This window comes from Harpegnathos saltator, unplaced genomic scaffold, assembly GCF_003227715.2.
Source record: "Harpegnathos saltator strain DR-91 unplaced genomic scaffold, Hsal_v8.6 scaffold109, whole genome shotgun sequence".
Taxonomy (NCBI): domain Eukaryota; kingdom Metazoa; phylum Arthropoda; class Insecta; order Hymenoptera; family Formicidae; genus Harpegnathos; species Harpegnathos saltator.
In genome coordinates, this window is record NW_020229883.1 from 460,705 (window position 1) to 480,569 (window position 19,865).

General features: G+C 35.4%; 3 protein-coding genes across 5 annotated transcripts in view; 1 reads left to right on the forward strand and 2 right to left on the reverse strand.

Annotated features, from left to right (window-relative positions):
• TyrRS (Tyrosyl-tRNA synthetase) overlaps positions 1-15,751 on the reverse strand; it is a 58,384-nt gene extending 42,633 nt beyond the window's left edge. The window contains exons 1-8 of one of the 2 annotated variants that reach the window (XR_003113167.1): positions 15,660-15,751; positions 14,532-14,914; positions 13,585-13,847; positions 13,135-13,350; positions 12,799-12,993; positions 12,353-12,620; positions 11,387-12,178; positions 11,335-11,355 (exon numbers count right to left, since the gene is read on the reverse strand). Coding sequence is in view for 1 of the 2 variants with exons in the window: in XM_025300475.1 (XP_025156260.1) it covers positions 12,353-12,620; positions 12,799-12,993; positions 13,135-13,350; positions 13,585-13,847; positions 14,532-14,905 (1,316 nt within the window). In the remaining variant the exon portion in view is untranslated. Of the gene's footprint in view, positions 1-11,334; positions 11,356-11,386; positions 12,179-12,352; positions 12,621-12,798; positions 12,994-13,134; positions 13,351-13,584; positions 13,848-14,531; positions 14,915-15,659 lie in introns of those variants that run through there. The other variant, XM_025300475.1, reaches the window with a different exon arrangement.
• Positions 2,954-3,822, reverse strand: LOC112588998 (uncharacterized). The gene is made up of 3 exons (XM_025300488.1): positions 3,794-3,822; positions 3,294-3,586; positions 2,954-3,195 (listed from the first exon to the last, which is right to left on the reverse strand). The coding sequence occupies exons 2-3, from the start codon at positions 3,397-3,399 to the stop codon at positions 2,969-2,971; spliced, it is 333 nt and encodes a 110-aa protein (XP_025156273.1). The 5' UTR covers positions 3,400-3,586; positions 3,794-3,822; the 3' UTR covers positions 2,954-2,968.
• Positions 15,752-18,369: 2,618 nt separating the features above from the next.
• On the forward strand, positions 18,370-19,865 carry LOC105189628 (uncharacterized). 2 transcript variants are annotated; one of them, XM_025300552.1, is made up of 4 exons: positions 18,370-18,640; positions 18,759-18,800; positions 18,900-19,044; positions 19,309-19,865. In XM_025300552.1, exons 1-4 carry the CDS (start codon positions 18,438-18,440, stop codon positions 19,336-19,338), a joined length of 420 nt encoding a protein of 139 aa, XP_025156337.1. In that variant the 5' UTR covers positions 18,370-18,437; the 3' UTR covers positions 19,339-19,865. The 2 variants fall into 2 exon arrangements, with proteins under 2 accessions (XP_025156337.1, XP_025156333.1); XM_025300548.1 differs by having other exon boundaries at positions 19,320-19,865.

Below are 19,865 nucleotides of genomic sequence, written 5' to 3' on the forward strand. Positions count from 1 at the left end.
GTAAATATGAAACCGGAATTTTTGTATAGAAAATACACGTTTATTGTATGAAAATGATAAAAAATATTTTATTCGAAGTATTGCCCATCGCTAGTTATACATTTTTCCTACCTGTCTGACAATTTATGGATGCCACGCCAAAAAAACTGTTGCTCTTTTGAGGCAAACCAGTCATCGAGCCATTTTCGTACATTTTCGTAAGAAATGAAGCGCTGCTCAGCAAGTGCGTGTCCCATCGATACAAATAAGTAGTAATCGGACAGAGCCAAGTCTGGTGAGTAAGCCGCATGCGAAAGTATTTCCCAACTAAACGCCTCATTCGTTTCCTTGACCAGTTTTGCTATGTGTGATGGTGCATTGTCATGAAGCAAAATCACTTTGTGTTGCCTTTTTTGATATTCTGGTCGTTTTTCACGCAAAGCCTGATTTAAATCGATCATTTGTTGTCGGCAGCGTTCAATATTAACGGTTTCGCCAGGTTTTAGCAGCTCATAATAGATCACACCCTTCTGATCCCACCAAAGACAGAGCATTGTCTTTCGCCCATAGCGATTTGGCCTTGCAGTCGATGTCGATGGTTCGCTTGGAGTTACCCATGATCTTTTAAGCTTAGGATTCTCAAAATATATCCACTTTTCATCGCCAGTCACAATTCAATGGAGAAATGACTTTCTTTTGTACCTGGCGAGCAGCATTTCGCAAGTGATTTTTCGGTTTTCTTGCTGTCTTTCACTCAGTTCATGTGGAACCCATTTTCCCATCTTCTGGATCTTTCCCATGGCTTTCAAACGTATGGAGACGGCTTCTCGTGTCACATTTAATTGATCTGTGAGTTGTTGTTGCGTTTGAGCGTCATCCTCATCCAACAGTGTTTGCAATTTGCTGTCTTCAAGCTATTTCGGCGGTCTTCCACATTCTTCGTTTCTCACGTCAAAATCGCCACGTTTAAATTTTTTAAACTACTCAAAGCACTGTGATTTACCAAGAGCATGCTTACCATAAGCTTCGACAAGCATTCGATGCGATTCTGCAGCAGTTTTCTTCAAATGGTAACAGAAAATCAATGCTGTCCGCAAATCGTAGTTTCCAGGCACAAAATTCGACATGTTCAATGCTATTACAAACTATGTTGTTATATGAAACTTATATTGTTATGAGTTGAAAATCTTTGTCAGATATCAACAAATGGAAATGGCGCCAAAGACGCGGTTTGACGGTAACTACATTGACAGCTAGGGCCATCTATGGGCAAATTCCGGTTTCATATTTACAGACCTGGTATATGGCTTAGCAGGAAAGCGAAATGCTACATTGTAAGAAATATAAAAACGAAAGAGAAAGAATAAGTACAGAACGCAAAATGGCCAATTTTTATAAAAATATTAATTGGATTTTCTTGCTCGTTTATATGTCGATTTTACTAGGGATGATATATCCACAGAGATTTTGGAAGAGGTAGTACGCATCAACGAAGATAGTGATGCATCGCTCAAAGATGAACGTTTGTCTGTTTTTATGATTTTCATTTTCGAAAAAGAACATTTGCATAAATATGTGGACCCAAACATAGAGAAAATTCGCACACCGAAATTTCTAAAATGTGGATAACACGATGCGTCTAAAATTTTAAAGAATTCGACACCCTTTTCCTGCCGTGTTTTAAGCGAAAGATCATATTGCAAATCGCACAATTCTGTCTGAAGATGTAGGCTTTGTTCCTCGATTTTCACAGTAAGAGGATTCTCAAAGAATATTAAATCTTTTCTTAGCATTTCGAAATCACTGAAACGCATATCAAACTGATTTATTAAAGAATCAATAACATTACATTGTTTAACGAAATTGCAATTTGTACCGTATTCTTCAAAGAGAAATAAAATTTAATTTAATTTTTATTTCTTAATTTAGTTTAATTTTTATTTCTTTCTTCGAAGATTTAGACTCGCTTTGCAAGCTTGCTCTAGTCACTGACATGACAAACCATTTAAATATTTTAAATTTAAAGCTGCAAAAGACCAACCAAACTATTTCGCACGTAGTTAATCATGTCGATTCCTTTCGCAGGAAACTAGTACTTTTTAAAAATCAGTTACCAAATAATGTTCTTCACTTTTTTCCTTCTTGCCAGATTCTCTTTGAAGAATACGGTACAAATTGTAATTTCGTTAAACAATGTAATGTGATTCCTTAATAAATCAGTTTGATACGCGTTTCAGTGATTTCGAAATGCTAAGAAAAGATTTAATACTCTTTGAGAATCCTCTTACTGTGAAAATCGAGGAACAAAGCCTATATCTTCAGGCAGAATTGTGCGATTTGCAATATGATCTTTCGCTTAAAACACGGCAGGAAAAGGGTGTCGAATCCTTTAAAATTTTAGACGCATCGTGTTATTCACATCTTAGAAATTTTGGTCTTCAAATTTTCTCTATGTTTGGGTTCACATATTTATGCAAATGTTCTTTTTCTAACAAGGAGATGATGCAACCTGTTTCATCGATTTCAACACGAGTCATAGCACACTCGATAGCTATGATGCCGTGTATAAACGCCCTAACATAATATGCGTGAATGCGTCTTTGTTTACGAGTAATTTGCAGTTAAAGTTTGGCTCGCGGAGCCGTGCCCCACATAGGGCGCAAGTTACGACACTCTTTCACGAAGCCGGCGTGACTGAGCAGACAGAGGCTCCCGCGCCGCGAACACTTTTGCGCCGACGACGGCGTTCGAGTCCCGCCTACGACTGATTCGTTTTCTTTTTCGTATGTAAAGACATGTAATAAATATTTTTATATTGTTCTTATGTATAATTCCTTCTTTTGTTTCTACGCTATTAATCAAGGCTAATTAGGAGAGTCAGGTCTTTCAAATATGAACACAACTTTTTTATTAATTACAATAAAATGTTTTTGTCCGTATCAAAACACATACACACACATAAGACAAATATAAGGCACACAAATGAAAGTTACGTATTATAAAATGTGGTCATGCTGTTGCAACTCTGCGGATGGAATGCCGTATAAAAGTATGTAAAACATAATAGTTTTTTGCACCAACTGCACGTAATGAACGCATAATTTTTTGCACAAATACACTTTTGACTATGTATAGTTGGTGGAAAACATATTTGATTGACGTTGTAAAATACCTCGCGACTGTCAACAAGACTGGACGGAAATTGTATCAAGACATCTGCAAATATGAATTCAATATAATTGATATTGTATACAAGGCCAATAACAATACGTACAAATATATCTTTCCATTGCTCACACATTCAATATATTTACCTCGAAGATATTCTATTGCGTCCGTCAACTCTTCTTTCGTAATATCACATTTTGCTAGATTTTGCACATAACTGATCGTTGCTTCATCTACAAACGTAGTTTCCATTTTTAACACGAGTTTTTCACTGTTCACGTTACGAAGACTGCCCAGAGAATGAAGCGAGCACGTCACAAAACATGAGAATCCCTCTGCGAGAAGGGGAAAGAGAAGAGGGTTCCTTTCCACTTGTAACGGTTCTAACGGCTCTCGGGTTTCTCTCACACAAAATAATCACTGTCTGGCCATTTCTTTCCTATACCATACGAAATATTTATGCGAAATAGATTTACACGGAAAAAACATTTTATTGTAATTAATAAAAAAGTTGTGTTCATATTTGAAAGACCCGACTCTCCTAATTAGCCTTGATTAATAGCGTAGAAACAAAAAAAGGAATTATACATAAGAACAATATAAAAATATTTATTACATGTCTTTACATACGAAAAAGAAAACGAACCAGTCGTAGGCGGGACTCGAACGCTGTCGTCGGCGCAAAAGTGTTCGCGGCGCGGGAGCCTCTGTCTGCTCAGTCACGCCGGCTTCGTGAAAGAGTGTCGTAACTTGCGCCCTATGTGGGGCACGGCTCCGCGAGCCAAACTTTAACTGCAAATTACTCGTAAACAAAGACGCATTCACGCATATTATGTTAGGGCGTTTATACACGGCATCATAGCTATCGAGTGTGCTATGACTCGTGTTGAAATCGATGAAACAGGTTGCGTCATCTCCTTGTAAAATGAAAATCATAAAAACAGACAAACGTTCATCTTTGAGCGATGCATCACTATCTTCGTTGATGCGTACTACCTGTTCCAAAATCTCTGTGGATATATCATCCCTAGTAAAATCGACATATAAACGAGCAAGAAAATCCAACTAATGTTTTGATAAAAATTGGTCATTTTGCGCTCTGTACTGATTCTTCCTCTTTTGTTTTTATATTTCTTACAATGTAGCATTTCGCTTTCCTGCTGAGCCATATATTTCATCTTCATTAATTTTTAGTGGAGTAGGCTTACTGGGGAAACCGCTTAAAAAAAGAACGCATCAACAATAGTACCTCATGGGTAATGTGGAAATCTATTAACAAAACTTTAATAATTATATTCTTAATTATTATTATCACTATATTATTATTAAAGAGAATTTATTATATTAGAAATAAAAGCGTAATATTTTACCACCAATGAGAGTAAGAATTATTTTTTAGGATAAATAAATATTTTACTTTTGATTTGACAAAGGGTGCGATCCCATTTTGCATCGTATATGAGACTGTTCTTGAGGCAGAGCGTCTCACGCGCGATCGGCAGCTCGGCCGCCGCGCTTCGAGAGGTAGTGGGGGAAACGCGGGCGTTGCCTCTGAAATCGGCTCGTGCTGCTCGCTTAATTTCCAGCACTGGTTATATGAGAGCACTATCACCATAAAACTTTACCGCCAACTTTTGTACAGTATATGAATGCCATTTTTTTTTAATTGTTGTAATCTCCAAAACTCAACCAAATCGCTCAATTTGTTTTCTTAAAATGAAGCTAGAACTATCAGCTGTCAAATAACATAGCAATAACATAGATGCAAATAACCCTAGTACTTTCAAAAATGAACTAGCGTCATTTGTTGCAAAAGCGCGTCATGACTTTTCCGACAATCCAATATATTAATCTGTTAAGGCCAATGATAGTTCCATAATAGATAGACTAATAGACAAAATAGAAAAGTTAAACCTTTCTATGCTTGACATTTTTCTAGAAATAATTTGCATTTAATTCACATCTTACTAAAGGTTTTTAGGGTCGCTGATTATGAATCTGTAGTCAAAATTTCAAAATTCAAAATAGCGAATTCAATATGGCGAACCAAAATGTAAAATTTTCTTAGATTTGAATATAATTCATATTCCAGAGATTTTTAGGGTCACTAATTATGAATCTGTCAAAATTTCAAAATTAAAAATAACGAATTTAACGCTTTACACTGCGTGTAAAGTTCCACTCTATCCCATTCCATACTTCAAAAATTCCACGAAATATGAATAAAAGTGAGTCAACCTTTTCTATTTAGATTTTGTCAGTTATATTAAATATGACTATATTGAATTTGAAAATTTTTACTTTAGATTCGTTATCAGCGACTCAAAAAACTCCTGAAAAATGAGTTTCATTCAAATCCAAAACAATTTCATTTTGGTCCGCCATATTGAATTCACCATTTTGAAATTAAATAGCAATTTTGTTTCATATAGTCCTTACGCTGACCTTTAAAATGAGCCCAGGAAGAACTTATTATCTCAATTTTTGTGGCATATATATACACTCACTCCAAAAAAAAGTGGCACACTTAAAATGTGGGAAAAATTTACCAAACTTCAAATGATCATAACTTGGTAAATAATAAAGATAGAAAGCTCTTTAGAAAATGAAAATAAAGCTTGAAATCTCTAATTAAAGAATCGATTTATTTCAATGTAGCGAGAAAAATTTATTGAAAACAGCGGATGACAAAGCGAGAGCATGCGAAATTGAAAAATATTTGTCCGAGTTTGCCATGGCACATGGTAAGAGTCAAATGTAACGCAAACGCATTATAAAGGTTCGAATTTCTACTTTCCGAAATTTTATATCGCAATTATGTCCGATAACTTTCTTCAAAATGGCAGCTAATGAAGCGAAAGCAAGCACAATTAGAAAATAATGGTTCGAGTTTGCAATGATACAAGGCGAGAGTCAAGTCTCGCAACTCAATCGGATAAAAAGCATGTGATAGTACAGAGTCTTCCCTTTATAATGCTTTTTTAATTGTGTCGATACGATTTTTCGCCGAATTATTCACATTTGAAGAAAAAAGCAGTGTTTTACTTTAAATGCAAATTATTCGGCGACAAATCATCGTATCGAAACGATTAAAAAAACATTTTAAAGAGGAGACTTTGTATTATTATCATCATCACTATCAAATGCTTTTTACCCGATTGCGTGACGACACTTGACTCTCGCCATGTGTCGTGACAAACTCGGACAAATATTTTTCAATTTCGCATGCTCCCACTTTGTCACCCGCCATTTTAAATAAATTTTTCTCGCTACATTGAAATAAATCGATCCTTTAATTAGAGATTCCAAGCTTTATTTTCATTTTCTAAAGACCTTTCTATCTTTATTATTTACCAAGTTATGATCATTTGAAGTTTGGTAAATTTTTCCCACATTTTAAATGTACCGCTTGTTTTGGAGTGAATATATCTTAAAAAAATAATAATTTGAATTTGAAATGCTAAATCTTTAACACGATATAAGTTTTACTTGTAAAAACTCATGTTATGTACATATATAACACAATACGTGTTGCGCGTGTACTTGGTGCCTTTTTTTACCTTTTTGTTCATACACTTACATTAATATTAAATCTAAAGCAATATAAAGAGAAAAAAGAAGAAAGGAAAGAAAAAAAACATCTTACAGCAACTAGAATTGAACTCGAATCGCTAACACACCAGGTAAGCGACTAGGCTGCTCCACTACCGTTGCAAGCGCTTGCTTATATACGCTCTATTATCTGTGTTGTGGTTTGAATTTGAATTTTTGTCTAGCGCGCTTTGTGACGTTTGCACTAATGTGTCAGCGGACAGATGCGTGGCGCGCGTGTGGTAGGAGGAGAAGCAAGTCTTTAGTCAGTTAGTTAGTCATCGTGAGCGTATGCTCGAGGAAGTGGCTTCTTATATAGAACTAGGTTAATCTATATACTGTGAAGAGTTCAAGTGTATTGTGTTCCTTTTTGATAATATCGTTGTGTACTAAATAAAAGTATACTAATCCTATCTTGCTTGTGCTTAACCCGCTATTCCTGCGTTGATAAATTTCAACAGGTTATGGACCCAGACTTCGCGATAGTGCAAGTGAGAGAGGAGTAAAGTTCGTAAAAATCAGGAAGGAAGGAGCCGGTACGACACGAGATACGTGATTCGTATTGAAGACTCTTTGAACTCGAAGTTTTGCTCGATAGCAAAATGTCGGAGGATCTCTTATGAGAAGTTTGATGAAGTTCGACGGCAAGAACTTCCAGATTTGGAAGTTTCAAATGGTATCTGTGCTGGTGGCGCATGGAATCTACGACGTGGTAATGGACACGCGAATAAAACCAAGAGATCCAATGGCAGCTAAGACAAAGATGTGGATAAAGGATGATGCAAGGGCGACTTTCCTTATATCGTCGGCCATTGAGTACTCTCAACTTGAGTATTTAATTACTTGTCAGACGTCTCATGAGATGTGGACAAAGCTGAGTAGCATTCATGAAAGAACTTCAGAATCGAACAAACTGCTTTTGTTGCAACGGTTTCATGAATACAAGATGGCCGCGAATGACTCACAAGGAGATGACGCCAATTAGAAAATCGTATTTTGAACGAATCATAGTGCGTTCGATAGCTTGTATGTAGGCGATGAAAACCCTAGAGCCGTTTGTGTCAATGCGCCTTTGTTTAAGAGAATTTAAGATACAAAGTTAGGGTCACGCAACTACGTCCCATATAAGCAGAACTTTACGACCTCTTTCGAGTAAGCGGCGTAGCTGAGGAGACTAAGTCTCCCACACATAGATTTTTGCACCGGCGGCGAGCGTTCGAATCCCACCGACGATTGCTTCACTTCATGGTTTTTTTCCGTACTAATACGTTCCGTAGTAATACGTTATTAATAATTATTTATTTATTTTTTAATTTATTTCGTTTTTATATAAAAAATAAGGACATTTCGGGATATTTGAACGCAATATGAAATAAAAAATATATGAATCGTATGAACTGATTATATATTTTTCAAGCAACGTATAAATTTGATACATGTCAAAATCAAATACAAACTTTATAAATGTCTACATATTATAAAATGTTTCCATCGCTTCGCAGTGTTGTGGATGAAAATTCATGTAAAAACATTGGAAACATAAAACTTTGTCGCACCACGAACATTTTATAAATGAATTATGTTGTTCACATACGCATTTTTTATTATAAATATTTGGAGGAAAGCATAGTTGGTTAACATTTAAAAACATTTCTCTTTCGTCAGCTAATTTGGACGCATACCATGCATATTGAAGCATACATTTAAATCTTGGATTTAACACACACAACACTGCGAAGCGATGGAAACATTTTATAATATGTAGACATTTATAAAGTTTGTATTTGATTTTGACATGTATAAAATTTATACGTTGCTTGAAAAATATGTAATCAATTCATACGATTTATACAGGGTGGTTGATTATAAGTTGCCAACCCGAAATGTGAGGGTAGATTGGGTTAAGATAAACATAAAAGTCCCATACCATTTTGCGAGATTCGCAATAATTATCGAGTTATTAATGACAGAAATTTGAGGAATGGGAGCGCGTCGACATAAATAATTGGAGAAGCGTTGCAGCTGCTTAGGCCGCAGCGCGGCCCAGTTGATCCAGAAACTGATGCCGGTGCGCGGTGAGGGGAAAACAATGCGCTGCTATTCGTTGTTTTATCTCGCCGGACATACGTCTCGCCGCACGCCGCCAACAGTTGCTTGGTCAAGTGGGCCGTGCTGTGGCCTGAGTAGCTGCAACGCTTCTCCAATCATCTATGTCGGCGCGCTCCCATTCCTCAGATTTCTGTCATTAATAACTCGATAATTATTGCGAATCTCGCAAAACAGTATAGGACTTTTGTTTATCTTAACCCAATCTACCTTCACATTTCGAGTTGGCAACTTATAATCAACCACCTTGTATATTTTTTATTTCATATTGCGTTCAAATATCCCGAAATGTCCTTATTTTTTTATATAAAAGCGAAATAAATTAAAAAATAAATAAATAATTATTAATAACGTATTACTATATGTCGAAAATTAAAGAGAAAAAGAAAAAAAAACCATGAGGTCGTCGGTGAGATCCGAACGCTCGCCGCCGGTGCAAAAATCTATGTGTGGGAGCTTTAGTCTCTTCAGCTACGCCGCTTACTCGAAAGAGGTCATAAAGTTCTGCTTATATGCGACGTAGTTGCGTGACCCTAACTTTGTCTCTTAAATTCTCTTAAACAAAGGCGCATTGACACGAACGGCTCTAGGGTTTTCATCACCTACATACAAGCTATCGAACGCACTATGACTCGTTCGAAAAACGATTTTCTAATTGACGTCATCTCCTTGTCAGTGGTACAGCAGTGGCTAAAGTACAAAATATGGCTAGGCAGCTCACGGATGTTGGTGAGGTTGTATCAGACATGGATATAATGGCGAAAATTTTGGGGAGCCTGCCTACGAAATATGGAACTCTGATTACAGCCTGGGACAGCGTGGAACCTGCTTCACAAACCATACATGGACTACAAGAGCGACTAATAAAAAAGGAAAGCAGATTATCGCGAGATGACGAATTGGCAAGTGCGTTGGCCGCTGTAACAGTTAAGAGCAAGAAAAAGCAAGATAGTGTCTCACAGAAGAAGAAAAAACCCAGCAAAATGACTCGGCTGGTATAGTGTTTTTACTGTAAGAAAAAGGGCCACATAAAGAGATGTAATATTCAATGAAAGAAGAAACTGCTCTAGCCCAAGAAGGTCGACAGGTAGTCTAATCAAGCTGCCAAACCAAAAACACGAGCAGATTGAAGACGAGGATGAAAGCCGACGACCTAAAACTATGGCCGTCCCAGAAAGGATAATAAGCGATGAGGAGAATGAGTCGTCGGATGACACCAATCATTCGCCTGACGAAGGTTCACGTCAGCTACGTGATCGCACCCAGATTAAGCGACCGGCAAGATATGAGGTAAATCTTACAGAGTGTAATAAGCCTATAAGTTACAGAGACGCCATATCTAAATCGGATACTGAAAAATGGGTCAAGGCTATTGCAGAGGAACTAGATGCACACGAGAGGAATGGAACGTGGACAATTCTCCAAGAACCGGGCCAAAATCCGATTGATTCAAAATGGGTTTTTCGAATCTCCCGGACACCGACAGGAGAGATATGTCGCTACAAGGTGAGACTGGTTGCGAGAGTTTATGCAAAAACCCAGAAAAGATTACTCAGAGACATTTTCCCCGGTAATTAGGTTTGATTCGTTACGTGTATTTCTTGCTATGGTTACGCAAAGAAATTTAGAGCTAATACAATTTGATGTAAAGACAGCGTTTTCGTACGGAAAATTGGCAAATCGTGTATTTATGAAAATACCAGAAGGATTACATGTAGTGAAAAACGAGACTCTAGTGTGTAGACTTGAGAAAGCGTTATACGGTCTTAAACAGGCATCGAGAATTTGGAACCGAGAGTTTGTATCATTCCTAAAGTATTTTAGTTTCACGAAAAGCAATGCGGATAAATGTATTTTTCGCGGCAGGGTAGATAATGACGATGTTTATCTTGCATTATATGTCGATGACGGACTCATAGCTGCCAAATCAAAACGCTCTATTGCCAAAGTAACGAATGCGCTTAAAGAAATGTTTGAGATTATTTTGGGAAATGCAGAAGTGTTTGTGAGTCTACAAATATATCGTGATCGGAGTAACAAATAGATGTTTTTGAGCCAAAGAAATTATATTGAACAAGTACTGAGCAGGTTCGGAATGAATGACGCGAAAGAAGTTGCCGTACCTGCAGACCCACACGCATTATTGCAGCCTGTTAGAGATAATGTCCGATTAACATGTAATGTACCGTACAGAGAAGCGGTAGGTTTATTGATGTTTTTAGCAACCGTGTCGAGACCCGACATTGCGTTTGCGATTAGTTATGTAAGTAGATTTTTAAACGGCTATGAAAATAGTCACTGGCAGGCGGTAAAGCGCATATTAAAATACTTGAAAGATACGTTAGAAGTAGGAATATTGTATAATAGCAAGAAAAATGATCTACGACTAGTAGGTTATTCAGATGTGGATTTTGCGAGCGACTTATCAATGAAGAGATTGACAACTGGAGTGATATTTATGTTTGCCGGTGGACTAATAACTTGGTCATCACAGAGACAAAGTCTTGTGACCTTGAGCATGACAGAGACAAAGTCTTGTGACCTTAAGCATGACAGAGTCGGAATATGTTGCTGCAGTGTCGACAGCCAAAGAGGCAATATGGTTGAGAGGCTTATTGAGCGACTTAGGTTATTCTTGTGAGGAAGCGACAGTATTGAATGTTGATAATCAAAGCACAATACGGTTGGCATAGAACCCAGAGTTCCATAAACGGACCAAGCATATTGATTTGCGTTTTCATTATGTACGAGAGAAAGTAGAAGCCAAGGAGATAGTCGTTAAGTATATTCCTACAAGATCTCAATTAGCGGATATATTAACTAAAGCTCTTCCAAAGGAGCGGTTTTATACGATCTGTACTAAGTTGCAAGTAGTTGCCAAACCAACAAAGTGCTTAGACCGAAGGAATCTTGTGGTTTGAATTTGAATTTTTGTCTAGCGCGCTTTGTGACGTTTGCACTAATGTGTCAGCGGACATATGCGTGGCGCGCGTGTGGTAGGAGGAGAAGCAAGTCTTTAGTCAGTTAGTTAGTCATCGTGAGCGTATGCTCGAGGAAGTGGCGGCTTCTTATATAGAGTTAGGTTAATCTATATACTGTGAAGACCGAGTTCAAGTGTATTGTGTTCCTTTTTGATAATATCATTGTGTACTAAATAAAAGTATACTAATCCTATCTTGCTTGTACTTAACCCACTGTTCCTGCGTTGATAAATTTCAACAATCTGCATTGTACTAACTAAACTTCAAACTTTATTGTTGAATAGCTTTAAAATTATCGAGTATCTGAGCAAACGATAAAACACAAGTCAAATATTCTTCGATTTTCGACCTACCTACAAAAATTTAATCAAATCGATGATTTATACCTCGTGTAATTCCCTTGTTAATATACATGTACTACTATATATATTATTATTAATTATATATATTATAAAATGTATATGTATATATTAGTGTTATAACATTACTGTTCTGCTTAATTATGTTATTAGTAATAAAATACTTACACTGAAGCACAGAGCACCATACCATGTGATAAGATTCCTCTGAGACTTGCTGGTTTTAGATTGGCAAGGACCACTACCATTCTGTTCTCCATCTCATTCAAAGGTACATAATTAACTAAGCCGCTGACTATGGTACGTGGACCACTCGGTTCCGCTAAATCTATTTTTTCTACATAGAGTGAATCCGCGTCAGGATGCTTTTTCACTTCAATTATTTTCCCTACTCGAATATCCAGTCTTACAGGAGTAATTTCCACTTCTGTAGTTTCTAAATATCAAATGTTACAATTAATGTATTACGCGTATATATTCTAATAAATTGTAAGAAGTTAACCATTTTGTTATTAAATACATAGAGCTACTTGGTACAATAATAAACTAATAATAAATAATAGTAACCAATGTTACTAATATTACATAATAGTAACTAATGTTAAATAAATTACTTTGTTTTTTTGGTAGAGGGTACGCTTTGTTTGCCAAAGTCTTCAATTTTGAGTGTGTCTCAAATTCTTTGCGGATTGGATCTAGAAGTTTATTGATGTATATTTCTACAGCATTTTTTAAGTCACCAGGATGTATCTCCTGTTTTGCAAAAGCAGTCTCCAAGTCCTCATACTTAGTAAAGGATATATTACCACCTAATATTAAAAGTAAGATAAAATAAGATAAAAGTAAGATAAAAATACTTGATTATTTTTTATTTTTAAATTTACTTTAAATAGTTATTACTTTTCAGTATTTGTAAAGTCGATCGCATAACATAAATACTGAATACATGCCAAATTCTGCAGTTCTTGGTATGTTGAAAACTTCATCATCTCTAAATAGCGGAAATATAACATGTTTGGAAAACGCTAAAACACCATTATCTGTAATATTGCCAGGCTCACAAAATGCCTTCTTTAATTTCTTTTTTATTGCTGCAGCGTTATCCAATAAATCGATCTTTGAGTCTTCCTCAGATGAGGACATTTTTGCTCCTGCTAAACCTGGAACTGAATAAGTATGATTAAGAAGCTATAGAAAATCATATTTAAGTAAAAATGTACACTAAGGGCTGGTTGTTCCAACTTCTCGGCAAGTTACCTGATAGTTAAATCATACATTTGTCTTTGTTTTTCCTTCAACTTGGACAAAGACAGACATATGATTTAACTGTCAGTTAATTTACCAAGAAGTTGGAACAACCAGCCCTAAGACTTTAATTTATTTTTCTGTTTGATACTAACTCATTGGATTCATTAGATGGACACGTTTATCATATCCCAACATGGGCAGATATTTCTCTGCAAAAGTAAAGATCTTTCTCTGATCAATGCCACCAAATTGAGCATCTACTTGTAAGTGTTGCTCATCGAGTGCTTGTAACCCTGGATAAAGAAGACCAGATAGCAAAGGATTTGCAACCTGTTTGACAACTTCAGCTCCTGCCTTTTTTGCATCATGCTCCGTTATTATCGAGCTTAGGCGATATACATCTAATGTATATTCCCTTAAAAGAAAAATAACATTTATGTACTAAATATATCTTAAAAACAATGCAACTTTGCACTTATATTTATTTGAATTTTTTTAGGTTGCAAAGTAAAAATGCATTACTTATAATACTATTACCATTAGAAATTATTCTTTCTGTTAATAACTATAACTATATTGTGTGGGTAATAATAATAAATATAATCATTACTTTTATCAATGCATATGAAATATGCACTGTATATATAGGTTCATATTCTGAATTCTCTTTTATCATTAAAAGTGATTATAAGTTTCCTGATTGGTTATAATCCATTTTTAGAGTCGCTTTTAATGATAAAAGATAGTTCAGAATATGGGCTATAGAACACATATAATAGGAGATAAGTTATAGTGAATTAAGAAAAAAATCTTTAAAACTTATAACTTTTTAACTTGTAAAAACATGTGCTATATAACTTGTAAAAAACTGTTATTTCTTATGTTATGATAATGGTAATTTTTTTGTAATAATAATTACTTTCGCAGATAGTTAATATATAATGGTAATGTTATTTAAAAACATAACTTTCATAACCATGATAATAATACATTATGATAAAAAGAACGAACTCTATTAATGATACTGCTACAATGATATAAAAGAGATAGTTCTATAGTTCTCTAGTTAATTTATAGTTCTAATATAACATCAACTTACTTGGTCAACTGATAGTCTGTTCCTTTGACAAACTTTAAATTGTCTAGTGGAACATTAATAGATTTTAACATTGCTTTAATTACAGCTTCATAATATTGAGTACGAAGTTCTAAAAGCTCCCATGGTGCTTTCATATTATCTAAATATGCATGGAGGTCAGCAAAGAGAATTATCACTTCTGCTCCTCCTCGTAAAAAATCTGCTATTTTGGACATAGGTGCAAAATAGCCAATATGAGGTTTACCAGTTGTAGCTGTACCCCAATATAGTTTGAGGTCACGTTCTTTTAGAATACTCTTTAGTTTCTCATCTCCCAACCATTCTGCCAAATTTCTGGTAATAAGCTCATATTTTTCATTCCATGTCAAAGCCATTATTAATTTCTGTTAAATATATACATATATGTATAACTACATATATCTTGGTATATTCCTGATTAAATCAATACAATATGACATTTAATAATTATAGTGTCTTAATTTCAAGTTTGTACTAAAGCAAAAAGATAAAAAAGATAAATATGTTGCTATAAATATTGTAATATATACAGTATTGTAACACACATATTACATATTGTTAATATAATTAAAATATATTAAATTATATAATTCAACAGTTTTATGTTTAATATATAGTTAGCATATGTGTATATTATAAGTGCCAAAAAGTTTTATAAGTTTCAACCAAATTAGCAAACAATATTTATCTATTTCATTGCATTATATTTTTAAAAGAAGGCTATTTTTCTAATATATATGTTATAAAAAAAATAATATATTAAAAACAACTTTCCTATATTATGAGGAAAAAAGAGAGAAAGACTATATATACTTCAGATATGACATATCAATATTCTATGCAATATTTATTTTCATTATTTTTTTATCGTTACTTATTACAATAATATTTATGTAATAATATATTTAATTTATGATTTAATGCAAAAATTAAATTATAGGTTAACATATTACAATCATTTATTCGAACCGTATTTTATTATATTTATCTGACTATATTACATTTTATACAAACAAATATGACGTAATTAAATTTATAATAAATCATATCTGTTATTAAATGTTTGCAACTTAATTCCACGAGCAACAATCGCAAAACTAAAACACAAACCTGAGAGTGGCCACGCCGACACTTCTACTAGGTCTGTTCGTTTTCTGATTTTAGGTTTGTTCTTTTCAGAGAGAAGCCTGAGAGCGGGCATGGCTGCATTTACAGCGTTATCGAAAAGTTGGATGATTCGAAGCGCCAGCTGGGTCCATTTTTCATGGACATGAACTACTAAGCTAATGTCCACGATTTAATGGTACTATTCCGTGCTATGTCCATAATTATTTGGTTTTGCTCTGTGCTATGTTCATGAGCGAGCTAGGTTAAAGCCAGCGGCACATGGTGCTTGTTTCGTGCTGGATTGCTTGCTGATGAAAATACTACGTTTTGATTGGTACATTTCCGAAGATGGATGAAATGCACCAATCAGAACGCAGTATTTTCATCCAACAAACAATCCAGCATGAAAACAAGCACCGTGTGCCGCTGGCTTTAAATAAAAACGGAGAATCGGTCTTTGTCTCACCACCAGCGAATAGACAATCGCGACGATAAACTGAAGCAAGCCAGCAGCGATGTTATCGTAAGGCAGACGTCGCCGTCTCCCCTTTCACCCCCTTGTTTTCCTTTCCACATTGTTTTATATTCATAATTCGGGAAGAAAATAATTTCGAGAATTCGGACGATTTCTAGCAATGACGCGACAGAGATAACGCGCGGCCACATTAATTTGTCATGACTTTTATATTACTTATAATTACATAAACGCCCATATATGCAAATTATAGATAATTATTGCGCGTATGTTTTAATATTGTATTGGGTGAGTGCAAAAGATCGTGCGGAGTTTCAATAGATGGAGTTATAAGCGTCGTAAAGTGTTGTCATTAATACTTCCATCTACATATTATATAACGTTGGAAAGGTGACGTCTTCAGCTGTTATTAAAAAAAAAATCATTTGTTTTCATACAAACTGCTTCGAGAAATATCACTTTAAAAATGAGTATCGATAAGGTGCATTTACGGCATGTTATGCTTTACGAGTTTCGGAAGGGAATAAACGTTGCCGCAGCCGTAAAAAACATTCAGGATGTTTATCAGGATGAAGCACCAGCTAAACGAACTGTGGAAAAATGGTTTGCTAAATTTCGGCGCGGAGAATTTAACCTTGAAGACGAGCCACGCTCTGGTCGACCTTCTGACATTGATGACGATGTTTTGCGTACTTTAGTGCTCAATAATCCGCGAATTTCAACAGAAGAAGTTACTACAGCACTAAACGTTGACCGATCAACCCCTTTTCGGCGTTTAAAAAAGATGGGATTCGATTTGAAGCTCGATATATGGGTGCCCCATTTGCTGACCGAGAAGAACAAAATCAAGCGAATTTCTGCAGCCGTTTCTTTACTCGGGCGGCTCAATAACGAGTCGTTTTTGGATCGACTAGTGACGGGCGATGAGAAATGGGTCCTCTACAACAATGTTCAGCGCAAACGGACATGGAAACAATCAGGTGAGCATGGTGACGCAATGCCAAAGGCCAGTTTGTACCCGATGAAGGTGATGCTCTCTGTTTGGTGGGATTGCAAGGGCATAATCTATTTCGAGCTTCTCCCCGCTGGCGAAACGATTGATTCGGACAAGTACTGTCGCCAATTAACCAATCTGAATCGAGAAATAAAAGAGAAATGTCCGATTTTGTCAAATCGCAAGGGAGTCGTCTTTCATCACGACAACGCCAGACCACACGTTTCGAAAAAGACGCTGCGCAAACTGAAGAGCCTGAAATGGGATGTCTTAACGCATCCACCGTATTCTCCTGATATCGCACCATCTGACTATCACTTGTTCCGGTCATTGCAAAATTATTTAAATGGAAAAAACTTTGACTCTTTGGAGGCCTTAAAAACGGCGTCTCTTCGTTCTTCGAATCTAAATCGCGCAGTTTTTATGATCGAGGCATCCGTATGCTGCCAGAACGTTGGGAAAAGATTATAGAAAACGATGGAGAATATATCATTGATTGAATAAAGATTTTTGTTTGCCTAATCACTGTGTGACTTTTACTCACAAACTCCGCACGAACTTTTGCACTCACCCAATACAATGGTATATAATAACAACAACTTTATTTCTTGCAGTAATTTTTTTAAGATTTTCGTTGAGGTCGTGAATTAATTTTTTTCTTCATCAATCAGTTTTCTGCAAAAATTAAGATTTTTTAAATAAAATATAAAATGCTTCTCTTGTCTTCTCTCCGAAAAGTTAATTAAAAAATGTGTACTCCACAGAGTCAACTAAAAAATGTGTAGTCAGAAGAGTCCCAGTAAACACAGTTATGTAACAGTTACGTTATCGTAATGTAACGAAATGTAACACATAATATAACGTGTACGTTACAAACAATATACATGTTAGTTGTAATTTCCCACTCATAGAAAATTGCAGTTATATAATAGAAATATCAATATATATATTATACTTTCAGATTATGAATCGACAGAAGCGTATCATAAAAAAACCAGAGCGCTATGAAACGACTTCATCTGATGAAAGTCCTAAGCGCAAAATAAGTAGACCATCCATTATGCCTGGTTTCATGGACGACGACATAAATGAGATAAGAACCATTATTGAAAAGCATAATAATTCGACATCAAACATTACACCACAAACCATAAACCACAAACACGAAACAATACAAACACATACACAGTAACACATGCAAACACCACAAACACACACACAACAATACATACAAATACCAGAAATACATACACAACAATACATACAAAGACCAACACAGTTAAAGATTACTTCTGATGCTGGATATATTCCGATGTCAGAATATATTGAACCACAGACTCACACAGACTTTACACTACGTACAGAGTACGATAAAACATATTATGCTAATGAATGTTTGCCTCAGTTTCAGAAAATAGCATCAACTGCGAATACCCAGCAAAATATATCTCAGCAACAAGAAGAATATATGTATGCAGAGGAAGTACCAGTCCAGAAAGAGAATACAAAGACCAGGTATTTATAAAATAAAAAAAAAACATAATAAGAAAATTAAATTACAGATACAAATAAATCGCTTACTGATATTAATAAAATTAATAGCATATATTAACATATTTATGTATAATTTTAGGAAAATGGAAGAACGATTGGCCAATTTAGAACTAGAGGTGAAGTAGGTTTCTTATATATCATACTTATTAACTTGTATGTGCTATGTTATGTAATGTATAATATTTGGAACTGCAATTATATGGCTCATTTTTGTTTTCAGGAAAATGAACGGAACGTTAATGAAAATTTTGAAATGTGCTCAAGACCGTTATTCTGCAGTGGAGATACCACAAGGACTACCAATTTCAACATTGGAGCAAATAGATGCATTTGAAAATCAGGATGATGAAAGATATTCTCAAGTTGTAAGTCACATTCATAATTTCTCTGATGGAAATACTGAACAACACAATTGGCCTATTTTCATTACAATTCAGTATGAAACATTAAGAAATATCAAGATTTATCAAGATTCATTAAAATTAATTTTTGACATGAATGAATGAATTTTAATTAATTTTAATGAATCTTAAAAATCGTAATAAATTTTAAAGAATCTTTATGAGTCGTAACGATTCTTAATGAATTTAAATAAATCTTAATGAATCTTAATAAATCTTCCCTAATAGCAATATTTTAGCAGATTGACGGCAGAATGAATCAGAGGTTTACAGCAGATTGGTGCCAACTGCTTGTCCATTGTGCCCGCATTCTGACGGCAGAGTCTGGCAACATTATTTGACGGCAGACTGATGCCAGAAACAAAGCAGATCCCGACGTACACAATCTAGTGACAGATTGACGGCAAAAACGTATCAGATCCTGACGTACGCAGTCTGGCGGCAGATTGACGACAGAAATACAACAGATTATGCAGTGCGCAGTCTGGTACCAGAATGACGGCAGAAACGTAACAGATCTTGCTGTTCACAGCCTGACAGCAGACTGGTGACAGAAATACAACAGATTCTGCCATATTCATTTTTACATCCCCCCTCCCCCTTCCCATTCAGTCATGCATATTACGTGAAAGTAATTATTAAAAAACAATACAATATACGAACGTAATTGTTTTTATTTATCACACAAGACAAAACGAGCCAGCCAATCAGATTCACAATGGTGTTTACCGTAAATAGCGGAACACGAAGGCGACGATGTTTCTTCTCATAGCCTCAGGAAGTGA